At 38.9% G+C, this 17,491-nt stretch overlaps 1 protein-coding gene across 1 annotated transcript; it reads left to right on the forward strand.

Moving 5' to 3' along the window:
- The first annotated feature begins 1,472 nt into the window (after positions 1-1,472).
- On the forward strand, positions 1,473-16,837 carry LOC146654422 (scaffold protein ILK). The gene is made up of 13 exons (XM_085429440.1): positions 1,473-1,584; positions 2,543-2,799; positions 8,702-8,867; positions 11,961-12,056; positions 12,145-12,241; positions 12,353-12,436; positions 12,663-12,748; positions 12,841-12,950; positions 13,166-13,293; positions 13,499-13,620; positions 13,705-13,804; positions 15,161-15,291; positions 15,411-16,837. Exons 2-13 carry the CDS (start codon positions 2,711-2,713, stop codon positions 15,558-15,560), a joined length of 1,359 nt encoding a protein of 452 aa, XP_085285566.1. The 5' UTR covers positions 1,473-1,584; positions 2,543-2,710; the 3' UTR covers positions 15,561-16,837.
- The last annotated feature ends 654 nt before the right edge of the window (positions 16,838-17,491 follow it).

Here is a 17,491-nt window from a genome sequence, read left to right on the forward strand (position 1 = left end):
ATACACAATATATTTGTTGCATAATTGTTATATTCTGTAATTAGGGACACGCAAAAGGACACACTGGGTTTAATAAATAAAATTAAAAAAAACATTTTTCCTTTTTACTTGAAATTTGAAACATACTTTACTTGAAATTATTTGTTTACTTAAAACTAGTAAATTAGACGGAGGGAATGATTTCCAGACCACTGAGGCCATATGTATGTTCTTAATCACCTGTAATAAAAAAAACTTTCTTAAACATCATATTACATACCATGCAATATGACAAGAAATGTTGTGTTTAAGGATGGATTTTCCCCTTTACAGACCCCAAAATGTGTCTGTAACATGTCTTTGTGCTTATGATTAGAGACAGAAGAATGGAGAATTTAAACTTAATCTGCAGACACTACAAACAGCAGACAGTTTTATTTACATGTTTACCGCTTAAGTGGACCCACTAGGAAAGCTCCTTCCTTGTTCATTTGTTTGCTTTTAAATGAAATAAGTAGAAAGCCCTATGTCACTTCAGAAGGAAGATATGACAATTTAAACTGACCCTCTGTAAAACTCAGATCCTTTACAAGGTTCAAAACGGTGCGTGTGTGTGTGTGTGTCCTTCATGAAGGCCTACCTGGAGGAGATTAGGAACCTGGAGACCTGGTGCCAGGAGAACAACCTCCTCCTAAATGTCAGCAAGACTAAGGAGCTGATCGTGGACTTCACTAAAAAGCAGGTGAGGAATTATGAGCCCGTGATCATCAATGGCATGCCAGCGGAGAGAGTGGACAGTTTCCGGTACCTGGATGTCCACATCACTCAGGACCTGTCATGGTCCTGCCACATTAGAACCCTGGTTAAGAAAACCCGACAGTGTCTCTTCTTCCTCAGAAGGCTTAGAGATTTCCATCTGCCACTGAGGGTGCTCAAGAACTTTTATTCCTGCACCATCGAGAGCGTCCTGAAGGGAAACTGCACCTGGTTTGGTAACAGCACCAAGCAGGACAGACAAGATCTGCAAAGAGTGGTGCGCTCGGCCGAACGCATCATTCGATCAGAGCTTCCTGACCTGCTGTTCATCTAAACCAAGCGGTGCAAGACTAAAGCTAGGAAGATTATGATGGACCTTTCCCATCCCAACAATGGACTCTTCCCACTGTTGAGGTCTGGGAAGCGCTTCCGCTCCCTTAAGTGTGTGACAAATAAAATTTGAATTTGATTTTAATTCAATATATGCTCTAGTTGGAGGTCTGACATCAGCTGTCTGAGTCTGTAGTGTGTAACATTAGGTCTCAGAGCAACATGTTATAGACTACATGTAGTGACATGGTGGCATTTATTGTAATTCTGAGCTGAGCTTCGTATTTTAGATTTTTGTACACATAAAATGTAATTATTTCAAGAAAAAAAATCATGACCTCAGGGGGTGAATTTGAAATCGTTGCAATTCTCCTTGCAACCTATAGGCGGCTCTCTCTCTCTTCTTCCTCCACGTACGTACGGGTGTGGACGCACAGCTCTCTGAATGCTGAAGGTAAGCAAGGCTTGTAACTTTTCCTCTGTACAGCTACAATACACCGCAACAAGCTAATATATCCGGTAAGTTTAAAGGCATGGAGGTAAATAATTTTTTTTAATTTGACCTGTTTAAACTATTAAATGATGGTTCGAGTGAAATCCTCAGTCGGTCACCGTTAAATGAGAGAAACACGGACAGCCCCCGCGGCAGGATAGATAGTTAGCTTGTTAGCACAGACCCAAATGGATTTTATTTCACGACGTAGAAGATGCAAGTTTATAGTGAGGAGCTAACCAAGATATATATCTTCCATATGGTGGAGTAAAAGCAGTCGGTGGTGCTGCCACGAGTAGAAGAACTAGGCGGCTGACTTAAGTGAGCTTTCCCCTCACTGTGTTAGCCGGATAGCAAAGCAGCTAGTCAGGCAGTGACAACATTGTTGGGAGTGTAAATGGTATAAACTGCGTGGATCAATGGCGCGTGAAACTTAGGTTGTGACCATACTGAAAAAAAAATTAAAAAAATATTGTATTATCATATTATACCGTCCCACTTATTGGCTAATACCAGTCTCACAATCAATTAGAGCTGCAAAACCAATACGAAGATAATAAAAAATCAACCACTTTCTTTCTACAAAGAAGAGCAGCAAATCCAGACTGTAAACTTGATAGGGCCATGAAGTGATTGATTTATTATCAATATATTAGTATAATCAGTATAATATATTAGTCTGTTGCCGGTGTATTAAAGGAATACAGACTTCAGTTTGACTCTGGATGATTATATTTATCTATTCTGGTGTCCATGGTGTCCAGGGCTATTTTTTCATACAGCTACATTTTGTGAGTCACTGTGTTGTAAACGGCATACCCACCCTGTATTACTCAGTTGGAGATTACTCAACACTAGGTTGTCTTGTCTGTAGGCTTTCTCCTTTTTAGGTTTGTACAGCAGTTTGTTTGTTTGTTTTTGTTTTTGTTTTTTAAGAAATAATTTTAACTGAGTGACCATTTTTCTTTAAATCAATTTCTTTAGGGTCGTGTTGGTGCTGCTCTGATTGTGGTTCATACTGTCCCAAATGAGGGACTGATGCTGGCCAGGACGTGCCTGAACCCATTGGGTTGCAACTCTTGTCTGTCCCAGTTTAGTTCTGCATCTGCTCCCACGGGTGCGTCCTAGAAGAAAAACAATACACCAGCCAAAATGGATGATATATTCACTCAGTGCCGGGAAGGCAATGCAGTGGCAGTTCGTTTATGGCTGGACAACACAGAGAATGATCTCAATCAAGGGTGAGCTGCAGTTTTTTTCATAGCCAGAATTTATCAGTCACTTCTGTCCATATTATTTCAAATGAAAGTTGGATACTGGAATCCTAATTAAGAATTTCATTTATATCCCCAAGCAGCTGTGCCTGCTTGCTTGTGACTTGCTAAAACATGAATTTGTGATTCCAAATAGCGTGGCTCAAAATTTCAAATGTGATCTTGTGTTTTATTTAAAATGTTTTATTCTTAAAGTTCTTCTCTGGTGCAGTCTGAAAGCCCGCCTTTTCAATCCCCTGTGAGATTGTGGACTGCCGTTGAACCCATTTCCTTGTGTGCGCATGTTTATGTTTAGAATGCCAGCACAGTAAATCAAAAGCATGATGTTGGACAGGAAGCATGCTGTGATGGTATAGTTAGTCACAGCAGTCAAAATCAGGCTCTGCATGCTCTGGATACAACTTGGTTTTGGATGGATTTGGATGCAGAAAATATTGTACTTTACTTCTGACATGACACATTTAGTACACAGCATTTTCTGTCTAATAGTTCCAGATTAAGAGTCCTGGGCTGCTGTTTTTATCCTAAGCTGGCTACATTGGGAAAAACTTGGCAGTCCAGTCTGGATGGCCACCCACGAATCTTGTCTTTTTAGAGAGCTCTGTTTAAGATTTAGACTACCGGTGTTTGTGTTCAAAGCAAACAAAGAAATAATAAATGAGTCAATTTAATTATGTTCCTTGTGTAAGTGGTAGCTGTTCTCTTTCCTTCTCCATTTCTCTCTGTTTTAGTGGACTTGTGGTAGGGTTTTTTTTACTGACAGTTATTCATTTGCAAATGACATAGTTGTCAAGCTTTCATTATGTTGCTAGTACTATGAAAACGAAAGAGCTTTTTTTGGATTAGTGGTCGTCCTCTTTTTTTTTTGACATGGTTGTAACCAAGAAAACATTTGTTAACTGACAGAAAAGATAACTGGTAACGTCAGAGGCACAGGGATGTTTCAAGAAATATTTTAATGTTGTTAAAATTGCTATTTGGTCAGCATCTTTTTTTTTTCTTATTTGGGACGTGTTTGCTCTAAATATAAAAGAGGAACTTGAGAATATACATCATAACTTGAAAATATAGCTGTATTCTAAAAATAGATGCAAACAAGATATGTCTGTCTATACATACACTTTATTCAGAAAGTTATATTTTTTTCCTTTTCTTTGGCTTCCTGTTTGCTTTGTTTTTTCCACTTCTTGTGAGTCTATCTGATTGCATTGAGCCAGTGTGGATTCATGCATGCGACTCGCCCATTAGTTGATTACACGTCTAGTTCCCTTTTCCGGCTGATGTGTGTCCTCCAGTGTATAAGACACTACAGAGCCTCAAGCCTTCCTTTTCTGTGTTTTAGTAAACTTACTGTGCTCTTGCCTGACAGAACCCTCCCTGAGATATTTTCTATGCTCTACAATGACGATGTGTTTACACTGATGTAACTCCCACATGAACAGTAGTAGTGGAATGCAGAATCTCCTTACAAGGAGCAACACATGGGCCTCAAGGGAAGCTTTTACCACCTACCAGAACTGAGGGCTAAGGGGAGGAGTTTATTATTGTGGGCAGGGCTGAAAAGACAGACAGAAAATCTTTGTGTATGTGGGGCTGTATAGTGAATTTTTCAAAAGAGGAATGCATAGTTAAGCCATAGCAGCCCACATCACCTTCCCCCTTCTCTACTGATATGTTTCCTGTATGTCTCCCTGTGGTATTAGATAGCTCCACTCATTTCCCCTTACTGCTGCCGCCAAGTTTAGAAGACTCTAATTGCAAAGTTTAAAACATATTCTCCTAAATATTTGTAATGTGGTCATTATGTTCTGATGTTGTCTCTCAGTATTTTTTACAGTACCATTTTACTGGTTGGTGGATCATTATTATTAACACAAAATGCAGGTGTTTATTATTAAAGACCTACATGGCCTTGTGTGAAAAAGTAAATTCCCTGTAAACCTAATAACTGGTTGGGCCAGCCTGAGCATCAACAACTGCGATAACTTTGCGATAACTGGTAATGAGTCTTTCACAGTACTGTGGAGGAAATCTGACCTCCTCGTCTTTTCAGAACCGCCTTTTTTAAGCTTAGCTCTCCAAAAAAAGGGGGTTAATCACAGCTAATTCAAGATTTAACAAGAGGGGCAATTACTTTTTCACACAGAACCAGGTAGGTTTAAATAACTTTGCTCCCTTAATCAATGAAATCATCATTTGAAAACTGCATTTTGTATTTAATTGGGTTATCTGTGTCTAATATTAAAATTTGTTTGATAATCTGAAACATGTAAGTGTGACAAATATGAAAAACACTAGGAAAACAGGAAGGAGGCAAAGACTTTTTCACATGTGTGTTTTCTCCCTATTCCCTATTCTCCCTAAATCCATAGTGTCTTCAACTTCTGGGAAAGCTTGAAGTCAGACCGTTGACAGATTAAGTGATAGTACTATAATAATATTTAGTTTTGCTCTTTGGTTTGACTCCTAGTAAGGTATCTGTACCATGTCCAAGCATTTTTTACCTCTAACATAGAGCTCCATTGACCAGTATGACTGCTGTGGTTGATTGATGGTGGGTAATTGGAAACACAGTGGTCTAAATTCTTGTTCAAATGGGTAGTAATGGATTCAGAACAAGCAGTGCTAAGCATTGACAGAGATCATAAGGTTTGATTCAGGTCTTATGTTATTGGGTTATTATTATAATAATAATTACTATTATTATTATTTCCATCTAAAAAAAGAGGGGCTGCCATCTGCTGCAACTGGTTGTTAGGTTAACAGGAAGACGAAAAGAAAAAAGGAGCATAGAAATCCAAGAACAAAACAGACTGTGGGAGTGAGTGGAAAGAAGTTAATGACAGTAAACAGCTGTATGTCAGTTCAACAGGAGGGAAAATAGGATTGTGGAGAAGAAACGCTCTGTGCATCATGGAACGTCCTCCAGCAGCCCAAGCATATAGCAGTATAATTAAGGGAGTGTTCAGAGGCACCTGATCTAGCCTTAACTGTAAGCTTCATCAAAACAGATTTTTTTTTAGTTTAATTTTAAAAGTAGAGATGATGTCTGGCTCCTGAACCCAAACTGGAGGCTGGTTCTGCAGAAGAGCAGCCTCATAGCTGAAGGCTCAAAACCTGCAGTCTGAGAGCAAAGTGCTCTGTTGGGTCAATGTGAGACTGAGGTCTTTAAGATGTGATGGAGCTTGCTTATTCAGGACTGTGGACGAGAAGGAGGATTTAAAGATCAATTCTGCAGTGAAGAGAAGCTTTAACTCAAGTAATGTGATCTTTACTTTCACTGTGTCTCCTGTGCTCTGCTCCATGTGTCTGAACTGAAGTAAAACAAACACAAATTAATTGAGTAAAGAAACAATAAATTATACTTTCTTTTAAATTCCCCTCTCTAACTTTTAATGGTAGAGAATACATTGTATGATATGTTAAACAATCAATTTGAAAATGCTCTGCACATTTGAATAAAAATATGTAGCTGTAGTCCCGGATTAGCTGTTTTTAGTGTAGCTAGTATCAGGTTGTTATTCTTGTATGCAGCTACTGCAAAAGGGATTTAACATGATCAGGTTAATTGTAACACTAAGAGATAAAATTTCCCATCTATCAGAATATAAAGTATTAGGTAGAAATGCACTGTGATTTGGCTGTGGTAGTTCTACTGTAGTTTATGTACCTTTTATTTTAGAATGATCCTTCTTGTCATTGGATATTTGAATGAATAAAATGAATACTAGAAAAATGAGTTTTTCAAGAGTAAAAACACTAATTTACTATTCCCGTAGCTGCTTTTTAGATATTTCAGTGGATTTGTTTTTCTTTAGCCGAGGCTTGTTATATGAGCCAGTGGAGATGTCAGTGCAGACATACAAGGTGCAGACAGGGACGCTTCCTCTGGCTCTTCAGTCTGCCCGGATGAGTTCTGCTGGCAGGTGAAAGTGCCTGAAATAAATTACTGCAGTCAGTGAGGAGGGAGTGAGCAAGAGGAAACCCTGGCACTCAAGTCCTCATGGGTTTGTGGGATGAAGGTAGCTTAAAGGGAAAATCCATCCTGTAACAAAAATACACACAGAGACCAGTGTTGAGGCTTACTTGATGTAACCACAGTACATTTTCAGCATTTATATGTGGACCTGAGCTATTATTGTGTACTTTTTTTTAGAATAAAATTGCTTTATATAAATATTTGAATAAAAATGAGTTAACTGAACTTAGATTTTTCAAGATATATCTTGAAAAATAAAGGGAAATAACTTCATCTAAAATCTTTATTTTGTTAAAATGTTTTGCACAAGTCATATTTGAACAAGTTGTGCATCAACTCAGGAAACTCTAAAAGAAAATCACACTGTCAAAAGCTATAGGGAATTATTATTATTTTTCTTATTTAAAGCCACAACTCAAAGTTGTTCAGTGACATAAAACTGAAAAAAGCAGCACATTGTATCATTGGAGAAGCTTTTGATTTGTAAGAGAATTCAAATGTAAAACTCTCAGGACAGATGAGGAGTAATATGTTTTAAAGCTAATCCATCCATGGCAGCTGTTGTTAAACAGAACATTTAAGCCCATACAGAGCACAATTTTGCTTATTTTGTAATTTCTTGATTTTACAGAAGATGTACATGAACCTTGATGCTCCACTTCCTCCCCCAAACAGACTTGCTTGGCACTGAAAGCTAATCAGATTAGAAAAGTGTGTGGGTAGTTTTTCTCTCCTAAACTGAAGCTAATTAGTTTTCAGGATTTGGCCTTTTGGTCTGAGAGGAAATTACTCTCTGAGTTGATCCACAGCAGGTCACACAGTTAGATGTGTGTTGTGGGACTGAGGGTCTCTGTGGGACTCTTGATGCTGTTTTGTGTGAATACAAGCCAGTGAATTGAGTGCTGGGGCAGACGGTTCAAATTCCTGCAGAATCATAATACTCCCTCAGTTCTCAGATCTTATTATTATGCTGTCTGTCTACTTATAATTTTGGAAGAAGTGAAAAAGATATTAAAAAGAGCACTGTGCTCATGGAAAGTAAAATCCATCATAGTAGTCCAGATGATCTGGTAGAAGTGAGTGGAGTGATGAGACAGAGTCATACTCGCGGCTCACTGAGCCTTTTAAGGACTTCAGCGCTGCTGTTTTTTTGTCCAGTCTTTTTCGTGATCGACTCTGTCACTGCGCTCTTCCTGTGTCTTAATCTCTGTTTTACTGTGTTTCACAGTGAAGACACTCCATCAGTGTGTCTGTCATATAATCGAGGCCACTGTGCGACATGTGGCATTGCTGCTGTCACCGAGACAGGAATGATGAGTGCCAGAGGCTTATTAGCTTTTGTCACTGAGTCGCATGAGCTTCCTTTTTTACAGAAGCAGAAAATGACTGTAAAAATGAATAAACTTATCATGCATACATAACTCAGCTTCACATCACTGGCATAACAGATTATTAGGAACAAATATAATAAGTATTTTTGCAGTAAATTCAGGCTTTGTGAAGGATTAATCATTCAATTTTTTTCATAGAACTCACTCATAGCATTGCTTTGGAGCTGTGTTATCTACATTAAAGCAACAGTTGTGTAAATGTATTTTATTAGATTTTTTAGCTCAGTTTTCTCATTGCACTGGTAATTAAGCATGAACGGAGGCACTGGTAATCTCACTTAACATGTATATCTTTACATTGAGGATCTGGGTTTTTCTTTTTTTTATGAAGTTTTCTTGTCAAACCAAAAACCCATTTCCCAAAACAGCTGTAGTTTTTACCATTTATACCACAGAGGTGTTTGTGTGGAAAATTGCTGATGTTTTGTCCCTCAGGTTATGCTAAGCAGGTTTTTGTATAAAAAAACATGCTCAGCTTGTATTGCTTCTGCCCCTGTAGAGATGACCATGGCTTCAGCCCTCTCCACTGGGCTTGCAGAGAGGGTCGCTCCAATGTGGTGGACATGCTCATCATGCGAGGAGCGCGCATTAATGTCATGAACCGGGGAGACGACACACCCCTGCACCTGGCTGCCAGCCATGGACATCGCGACATTGTGGGAAAGGTAGAGTTCTTGTAAACACTGGAGCACAGTAACTCTGTCTAGAGTCTCTTGGATGAATTCCACTGTGGCTATAACATAAAATGTATCATAAACGTGTCATGGATTGTGTATAAAAGACAGACATCACCCATTAGTTTATGGACTCACCCTTGGCTTTCTGGCTACTGCCGCTTTCTTTATGTATGGAGTGATAGTAGTGCTTGGTGAGCAAGCTGCATTCATAGATTGAATGGACGTAACAATAGGTGGTATAAAAGATGGATGCAACTGTTGTGCCCTCATCACCCACTGGTTTCTGGCTTCCTGTTTTGAAGCCATGAGCTGACTGTTTCTGTTGTTGCTGTCTTGGTTGCAAAAAAACCCCAGAGGCTGGGCAGACCTGACTCTACTGAAACTACATGCTAATTGGTTAATGAATCATGATTGACAAGTCATTTGCCGTTGAGCGTGCAGTTTTATACCACAGATAATCCTCTATGTTGAAACATAATATGACTGAGATTTCCAAATTAGACTCATTTTTTTTTTAAATTCAGTATGGCCCAAACTGAGTGACTGAGACCATAAACTTAGCAGGAAAATGTTTGCAGAGGTGAAGACAGAAAGCCATTTTCCCACAGACTTCTATAGGGTCATAAGCCATCTGGCAGCTTTCACATAGATTACAGGTTTAAGGCATTGGCTTTCTTTTTCTGACTCAAAAGCAATATCTGTGTTTAATACTGTCTATAGGTCTGTTTAAGAGTGGTAATTAACAGATTATTAAATACTAGAACTGTAGCCAGCATAAACTTCAGGCTCATTATGTATCAGCAATACAAACATGGTCAAGAGGACCAGACTAGAGTTTGCAGTAGGGCTGCTCGATTATGGCAAAAATGATAATCACGATTATTTTCACTGAAATTGAGATCACGATTATTTGACGATATTTATTTCGTCCGCCAGAGCTTATATTATTTTTTTACATGCTGTAGTGCCATTTGTGGGAGCATTTCAAGTTGCTATACATCAATACAACTGTTATAGCCCATATTTTAAAAATGTGTATGCATTAAGTCCATAGTAACTACATTAATTGCAAAAAAGTGCAATAAACTACAAAAAAATTGAAAATCGTTTTTGTTTTTACATATATTTCTACTTGGAGAAATTGAAGAGGTTTATCCCTCAAAACTTTAAATACAAAAAAGTTGCAAAAAATAGTTTACAACAACAGGAAATTTATTTTGAGTGTCTTCATAGTTTTATTTTTGGAGATACAGCAATTTGTATATACTGCAGGAAAAACAAAAAAACAATCCTATGATGCAAATTTGCAAAGAATGTGCATGTGCATCAAAATAAACTATTTCCAGCAGTGCAATTCGAGTTCTAAGGCCTACAAGTAAAAAACTACATTTTCCGCAAAAATGACGTCACTTGCGATAGTTCACGTTGACGTCTTTTTCAATGTGGGAAGTGTTAAGAACAGCTGATCGGATCGGCAAAGCGTGTTTCTGGAATATTATGTTTTTGTTCCTGCAAGCGCTTTTTATGCAATTTTTGCAAAGCTATATGTGGAACGAAACCGTGACCGAGGACAAGCTGATGGCATAAGATGTAAGTACAACTCCTCTGGTTTCATATGGAAAAAAATTGATTGTGCTAGCTTAGCGTTCAGGTTCTACAGGGATTTAAAAATAGTTACACAGAACGAGCATGCTGCTCTGACCGGCTTTAAAGGTTTAACAATAACAATGTATTGAATAATGACTTTAAAAAATAATATAAAATAGTGTGCAAATACTGATAACAGTGCAAATGTTTGCAATATAAGAAATAAATGAAAAATGTGAACTTTGCAGTGTTGCTCTGTGGTGCAGCTACGACACCATAGCAAAGTTTACACACTGTGTCTACTTGATCCACGTCTGACTCCGCGAAGCCATAATGTTTCCACACCACTTAAGTTTTTTTTTTTTACCTCTCTTTTCAACCAACGGCAGTCCACTCCTCTCCAAATAACTTCTGCTTAGCTTTCCGAGCTTCCCTCGGGTCCTCTTAATTGTTGTGACGCGTGTTCGAAATGCAGAGCAGTGCGCTTGATTTGCCACATGGAGCAGCGCGAGAGTAAAGCATGAGGGAGGGGCTAATAATCGGCTCAGTCATTTTTAATGATCGTTGAAAGCCCAGATCGTAATCGTGATTAAAATTCGATTAATTGAGCAGCCCTAGTTTGCAGAAGTGAAGCCTAGCAGATAACTTCTGGATACAGTTGTCTGTGTCTGCACATCTGTGTAGCAAAGCAGTCACGCACCTAACTTTAAGCCTTATTCTCTATATGAGCTGATTATATATAAAAGAACAAAACAAAAATATCATCCCTGCAGTTGTTAGTTTGAAATGAGCAGTGGGGATCAAAATGGTTTTCTATACAAATTGGTTGTGTTATCGGTTGGAGACGGAGCAGTGAGAGCGAGCAAATGCAAGATCTTAATATACAAGTTTCAAAATGATGCTCTCCCTGCAAGTTTGGTTCATTAGCACAGGATATTGTGAAAGCTAAAATGATATCATCTGAACAGCTGAAACATGTCTTGTCTGTTCTTGTACTTGCACCTTTTGTAACAGACAAAACTGAAGCATGAATATAAAATGTGCTTACTGCTACATATAAATGCACAGACAAAATTGGAGCTGCAAAGCAAACGGCAGGGACTTCAATGCAGCATATTAAACCTGCAGTGTTTTTCTTTATAGGAAACACAGCTGGGTTTTCAAAGTGCAGCAAACACATTGTGGCAGTAAGTGTATTTGCTGTAAGTTGTTGATGTTTGTCCATAAAAGAAAGAAAGGTATTTTGTATTATCCTGTACACAGTCCTGTTGATATAATGGCGGGCTTCTGCTCCACGATGTCGATTTTAAAATGGCTGTAAAGCAGCTACTGAGTTTAATATTAGACACGTCTCAATACCTCTGGTATGTGTCTACAGGCAAAACAACCGTGCATGATTTTTCTTGGCAGCATTGGGATCATCTCTGTGTACAGCCTAAACAAGATCTGACCAGCCTTTCTCTGCATGTAATCCGTTGTTTTTCCTTCTTTTAGCTGATCCAGTGCAAAGCAGACACCAATGCCGTCAATGAACATGGGAACACACCACTGCATTATGCTTGCTTCTGGGGACAAGACCAAGTAGCTGAGGTTAGTGTGCCTCCTGGTGGCGATGAAGCTAAAAACCTGTGTGTTTTAAAGTATTTTTAAAGTGTTGATAACGTTTGTTTTTTCTCAGGACCTTGTGACTAATGGAGCTCTAGTGAGCATCTGTAACAAGTATGGGGAAACTCCATTGGACAAAGGGAAACCTCACCTCCGTGAACTCCTCAGAGGTATGCCTGTGGTTTGACTGTTTGGTTTTTTTAAAAAAAATGTCAGCGTCAGTCATACATCTTTCAGATTTGTTGCTCTGTACTGACTTTCTCATTTTACTATCAATACAGAAAAGGCTGAGAAAATGGGACAGAACTTGACTAAAATTCCCTTCAAGGACAGTTTCTGGAAAGGCACCACCAGAACCCGTCCCCGTGAGTCCCAGCAACCCAAAAACCAATTTATTAGCTGACCACTTTCCACCCACAGTTTTGCACAGAGTGCTGCATGAAATGGAAAAATGTTCTGTGCTAGTCTCCAGATTAATCTTAATGTGGCTTTTGAAATTTCCACAGATTTTTCAGATTTCATATAAATAATGAGCTTTTTGTCTGAGCTTTAACTCGCGTCCTGAGTTATGTCTCTGTCTTGTGTTTTTAGGCAATGGAACATTGAATAAACAGGCAGGCATTGACTACAGACAGCTTTCTCTAGCCCATAAAGTAAACGAGAACCAGTCTGGAGAGGTAATTTCTTCTTGTTTTTCATTGTGCTCAATGTTAATGCAGAGCTGCTAATGATGAATTAAAGATTCACTTTTTTTGTTTCTCTTCTATAGCTCTGGCAAGGGCGCTGGCAGGGAAATGAAATTGCCATTAAACTGCTAAAAGTTCGTGACTGGACCACTAGGAAAGGCAGAGACTTCAATGAGGAGTATCCCAAACTCAGGTTCTTATATAATCCTGACTTTTCTCTGCAGACTTTTTCGTTTTTTGCCTTCACAGTCACTCATTTGTCTGTTTGCACTGTCTTGAGCCAAATTCTGTGTATAATTTTATTTCGTGGGGAGGTGCATCTCATACTTTTTATGTCAAATCCTTTGTGGATTTGCCTGTTTTTGTCTGTCTGTCTCCCCTGTCCTTCCCTCTTGGGCTGAATCCCAGGATATTTTCCCATCCGAATGTCCTACCCATGTTGGGAGCATGTCAGTCTCCTCCCGCCCCTCACCCCATCATCATCGCACACTGGATGCCTTATGGCTCCCTCTACAACGTGCTGCATGAAGGCACCAGTGAGTACCTCTACTCTGGTCACAGGCCATACTTGTGACCAGTTTGGGTGATTTGTAGGGATTTGTGATTTATTGGAGTTAAGTATTTGTTTTGGTCATTAAGTTGTCATCACTTTTTCTACAGTAGTGATTTCACTGTCATCCAGTAATGTAGTGAAAGACATGGCTTAAACCTGTTATTACTTGTTCTTCATCATGCTGTCAGATTTTGTGGTGGATCAGACACAGGCGGTCAAGTTTGCCCTTGACATTGCTAATGGAATGGCGTTCCTACACACACTTGAACCCATGATCCCTCGCCATTACCTCAACAGCAAGAGTGTAATGGTAAGAAGAAGAAAACTATGAATAAGAGATGTGTGGTACAGTTTTTTGAGGCGTCTAAGTCAACTCTGTTTTCCGTTTTCACAGATAGATGAGGACATGACGGCAAGGATCAGCATGGCAGACGTCAAGTTTTCCTTCCAGTGTCCTGGCAGGATGTACTCGCCAGCATGGGTAGCCCCTGAGGGTAGGCATCAGTCATACAGCACAGATCCAAAGTGACAGCTGAAGCCACACAAGCTTGCACTTGAATGATGGATGCAGGAAACTCTAGACTGTCTCTGAGCCAAATGTAATTTGCAGCTGATTTCCCCAGGAGATAGATTGAAATCAAAGTTAGCTCGAAACGTAAACTGATTACAAAATGTGAAAATAACCAGGGAACATTTGCAACAGAGAAGCAAACAGAAACAGCGTGTGGGGGATGGGATGAAGGGGATTTATCACCACCAGTTACATAGAAACAACATGTATGTATGCTGTGATATGCAAGGGAGTGTTTCTTGTGTTTAAAACAAATTCACATAGTTGGCATGGTAACAGATTTTAATAATATGCCTTATATTCAAGAATTGTTTGTAATATGTAATAATAGAAATGCACTACTGCTTCGAATTTTCCTTATATTAGCAAGTTTGCTTATTGTATCATTTTGTAGAAGAATTGCAACAATATGTTTCTACTGCTTTTGCAACATGATGATATTTACATTTCAGTAATTTCTAAAGGATTATGGAATTTGGTTTAATGGCTGGTTGGCAATTGGTTTTAAACAGGCTGTTTAATCTTCAAAGAAACATGGCCACTTACAGAGGCATTAGTTTAGTTAGATTTTACTTTAGCCTGGAATCCAAGCTGATGTACATGTACTAACCTTACAGTGAGACTAAACAGATGGCACAACACACTGTTGTTGAAGTAAATGTATTTAATCTGACATTAGGTTTGTGCTGCGCTTTGTATCTGTAACCTGCTACCTTCCTTTGTGAAATCGGCTGCTCAAATGTCTTCAGTTTCTCTTCATCTACAAGATTTGGTTTCCATAGCAACATATACTATACGATGCTAGATCACAGGCAAAAAGCCCACAGAGCTCCATGTTGTTCAAGCTTTTTTTTTAAGATAAATACTGAACTGTCGTGCAAAATGCATTCCTTGGGATTCCCCACTTTATACTGTATATATTTCTGCTTGTCTGCTGCTGTTTGCAGGCAGACACTAGTTTGCAAGAATGGAAACAGAAATTGCCTCAATTTTGTTTTATAATGCAGGGGTTTTTTTGGATGTTATTTGCTGCAGATTAGTAGACCATTGACTACTATATTTTGTACCTGAGTTCTGCAGACTCATTGACAATACACCGCAAGTGACACAAGGTGGTGATTTTGATCAGCTATTCATGATGTTATCAAATTAGGCACATCCTAAGGAAGGAACAGCCTCACTCGTTGCAATAACTTTTCATTTCTCCACAGTAGTCTGAGGATGTGGCATGTCGTTACGTTACTCTATAACCTTCTTTATTTTTCTTGGCATTGCTCAGCCCTTCAGAAGAAGCCAGAAGAGATCAACCGCCGGTCAGCAGACATGTGGAGCTTTGCTATCCTGTTGTGGGAGTTGGTAACCAGGGAAGTGCCATTTGCTGACCTGTCCAACATGGAGATAGGCATGAAGGTTAGCAGCACTGTTGCTTATTAGATTAACAAATGGATATCAGCAGCTTGCAGACAGACCTCACAGTTATTACCTGTTAGTTTAATGGATTTAAGGTGTCTGTATGTTCTGGTTTATAGGTTTCTTTGGAGGGGTTGAGGCCCACTATCCCCCCTGGCATCTCTCCCCACATTTGCAAGCTCATGAAGATATGCATGAACGAAGATCCAGCAAAGAGGCCTAAATTTGACATGATTGTGCCAATTCTGGAAAAAATGCAGGACAAGTGAAAAACGTCTTCTGACCTTCTTTACCTAACTGATGAACAACAGGATATCTTAACCCAGATTTGACTCTGAGATGTTGGTGTGGTGCTTACCAATATTGCCTTAAAGTCTCATTCTCACACTCTACCGCTGTTTTCAACACCACTGTACCTTCTGCTTGTGAGATGAATTCAGCAGAAATCACTCCTTTTTATATTCTGTTTTTTTTTCCTCTTCTGTTAAAGTGATATCAAAGTTTTGTTACTGATCTGCTGACACTGTCTGCAGAAGCATAGTATTTACTGTTCACTGTATAAACTGCAATCATATTGAACTGAGTAAAATCTCAAGTGACAAAATAACCCGTGGAGGTCAGCATGACATTCTGTTGAATTCCTTCAGTGGTGGGCCTGCCATGCTGATCCTCGCTGTATTAAAAAGTCTCCCTCTAAGGTGACTGCTCCTTTTGCAATGATGGTCCATAACAAATGGATAACATATTAACCAAAAGCTTGTGGGAATATGTTGTATTAATATCATCAAATGTTTGAAGCTGAACATTTAAACGTATTAGATAATAAAACAATATGAATGAGCAGTGCCCTTGAGCGCATGTACAAAAAGCAGCGTTGTGCCTTTTAGCTGGGCTGCATAGTGGTAATGATGAGCTTGGCCTTTTCGTGGACCGACTATATCTTGTGCAACCTCACAATGATTTAAAACTGGCCATAAAAGCTTGGAGTTTTTGGGAAAAATTCACCCAGAATGGAATGGAATTCTTGGTAATTGTGTTAATGTAATCGGCATTACTTATTTGCTTAATCTTTCAGTAATTATTTTTCCCCCTGATACATTATTTGAATCCTGTTTGCTCTACTGTTGAACAAAAACGTCAGTCAGCCTGTGTCATCATGTATGAAAGAAATGATGAAATATGAAAAATGTTCACAAAGAAATGATGTCAGCTCAATGCTGGCATCATTTCTTTGTGAACCAACATGAAAGCTGCACCCTATTATGTAATTTATTAAAGCATAAGATGGATGCAGTCAAAATTAGGTGTTGTCAGGGACACTTCACCCAGTTCTTTGGTTTTCATCAAGGGTTTGACTTAACATGTGTTTGTGTTCTCTCATTTATTATTTGATCCACTGGATTACTTCTTGCTTTATATCCCACTCAAGGTTTTTTTGTCTTTTCTGTGCCTCCACCAGCTTGCTTGTTTGTGCTGAAGCCAAAATCAAGAATGACATATGCAAATGTATGTATTTATATATGAGTATATTAAAAAATAAAACATATGGACAACTTGAATGTGTGCGTTTTCTGGAGGGAACTGGACATGACAGGATTGTTGTGGGAAATGCATAAAGATTGCAGATCTCTTCAAGAGAGGCGACATAAGTGTCATTGTATTGACATTTAAACGTAACATTTATCTTATGAGGAACAGGGCTTTCTGTAGTATTGAGTCTCATTATCTCAGTCAGTGTTGACATACAAATTTGATCAGAAATGTAAAACATGATTGAGTAGTATGAGACAATAATAGAGTTATGGGTTTATCACTATTTTAGAAAGCATACTTTCCCAATATCGGACATACTCTCCAGGTTAACTGCTTGCTAATGCATATATCTGCTATCATCCAGTGCATTTAGGCATATGAACATGTTGCTTAGATAAACCTGAGCATCAGAATGCAGGAGAAAAATGATTTAAGTCGCTTTGAATTTGGTGTAGTTGTGCATGGTCTGGAAAAAAAAGAGCAGCAGTTCTCTGGGCAAGAATGCCTTGTTGATGAGGTCAGACGACAATGGCTTGGAGCTGATAGGGAGGCAGTAGTAACTGAAATAACCATTCACTGCAAGATGTGCAGAAGAGGGTTTGTGATTGTGCAGAAGAGGGTTTGTGATTGCACAGCAAACCTTGAAGTAGATGGGCTAAAGCAGCAG

This window comes from Rhamphochromis longiceps, linkage group LG14 (assembly GCF_057381845.1).
Source record: "Rhamphochromis longiceps isolate RC_006_pf linkage group LG14, R_longiceps_female_GT1.1, whole genome shotgun sequence".
Classification (NCBI taxonomy): domain Eukaryota; kingdom Metazoa; phylum Chordata; class Actinopteri; order Cichliformes; family Cichlidae; genus Rhamphochromis; species Rhamphochromis longiceps.

What these genes read in the sequence shown, in the direction of transcription:
- LOC146654422 (XM_085429440.1), top strand. Translation starts at nt 2,711, where the DNA reads ATGGATGATATATTCACTCAGTGCCGGGAAGGCAATGCAGTGGCAGTT. An exon ending in GACAAGACCAAGTAGCTGAG is followed by an intron (nt 12,057 to 12,144) that starts GTTAGTGTGCCT and finishes GTTTTTTCTCAG; the next exon opens with GACCTTGTGACTAATGGAGC. An exon ending in CGTGCTGCATGAAGGCACCA is followed by an intron (nt 13,294 to 13,498) that starts GTGAGTACCTCT and finishes TCATGCTGTCAG; the next exon opens with ATTTTGTGGTGGATCAGACA.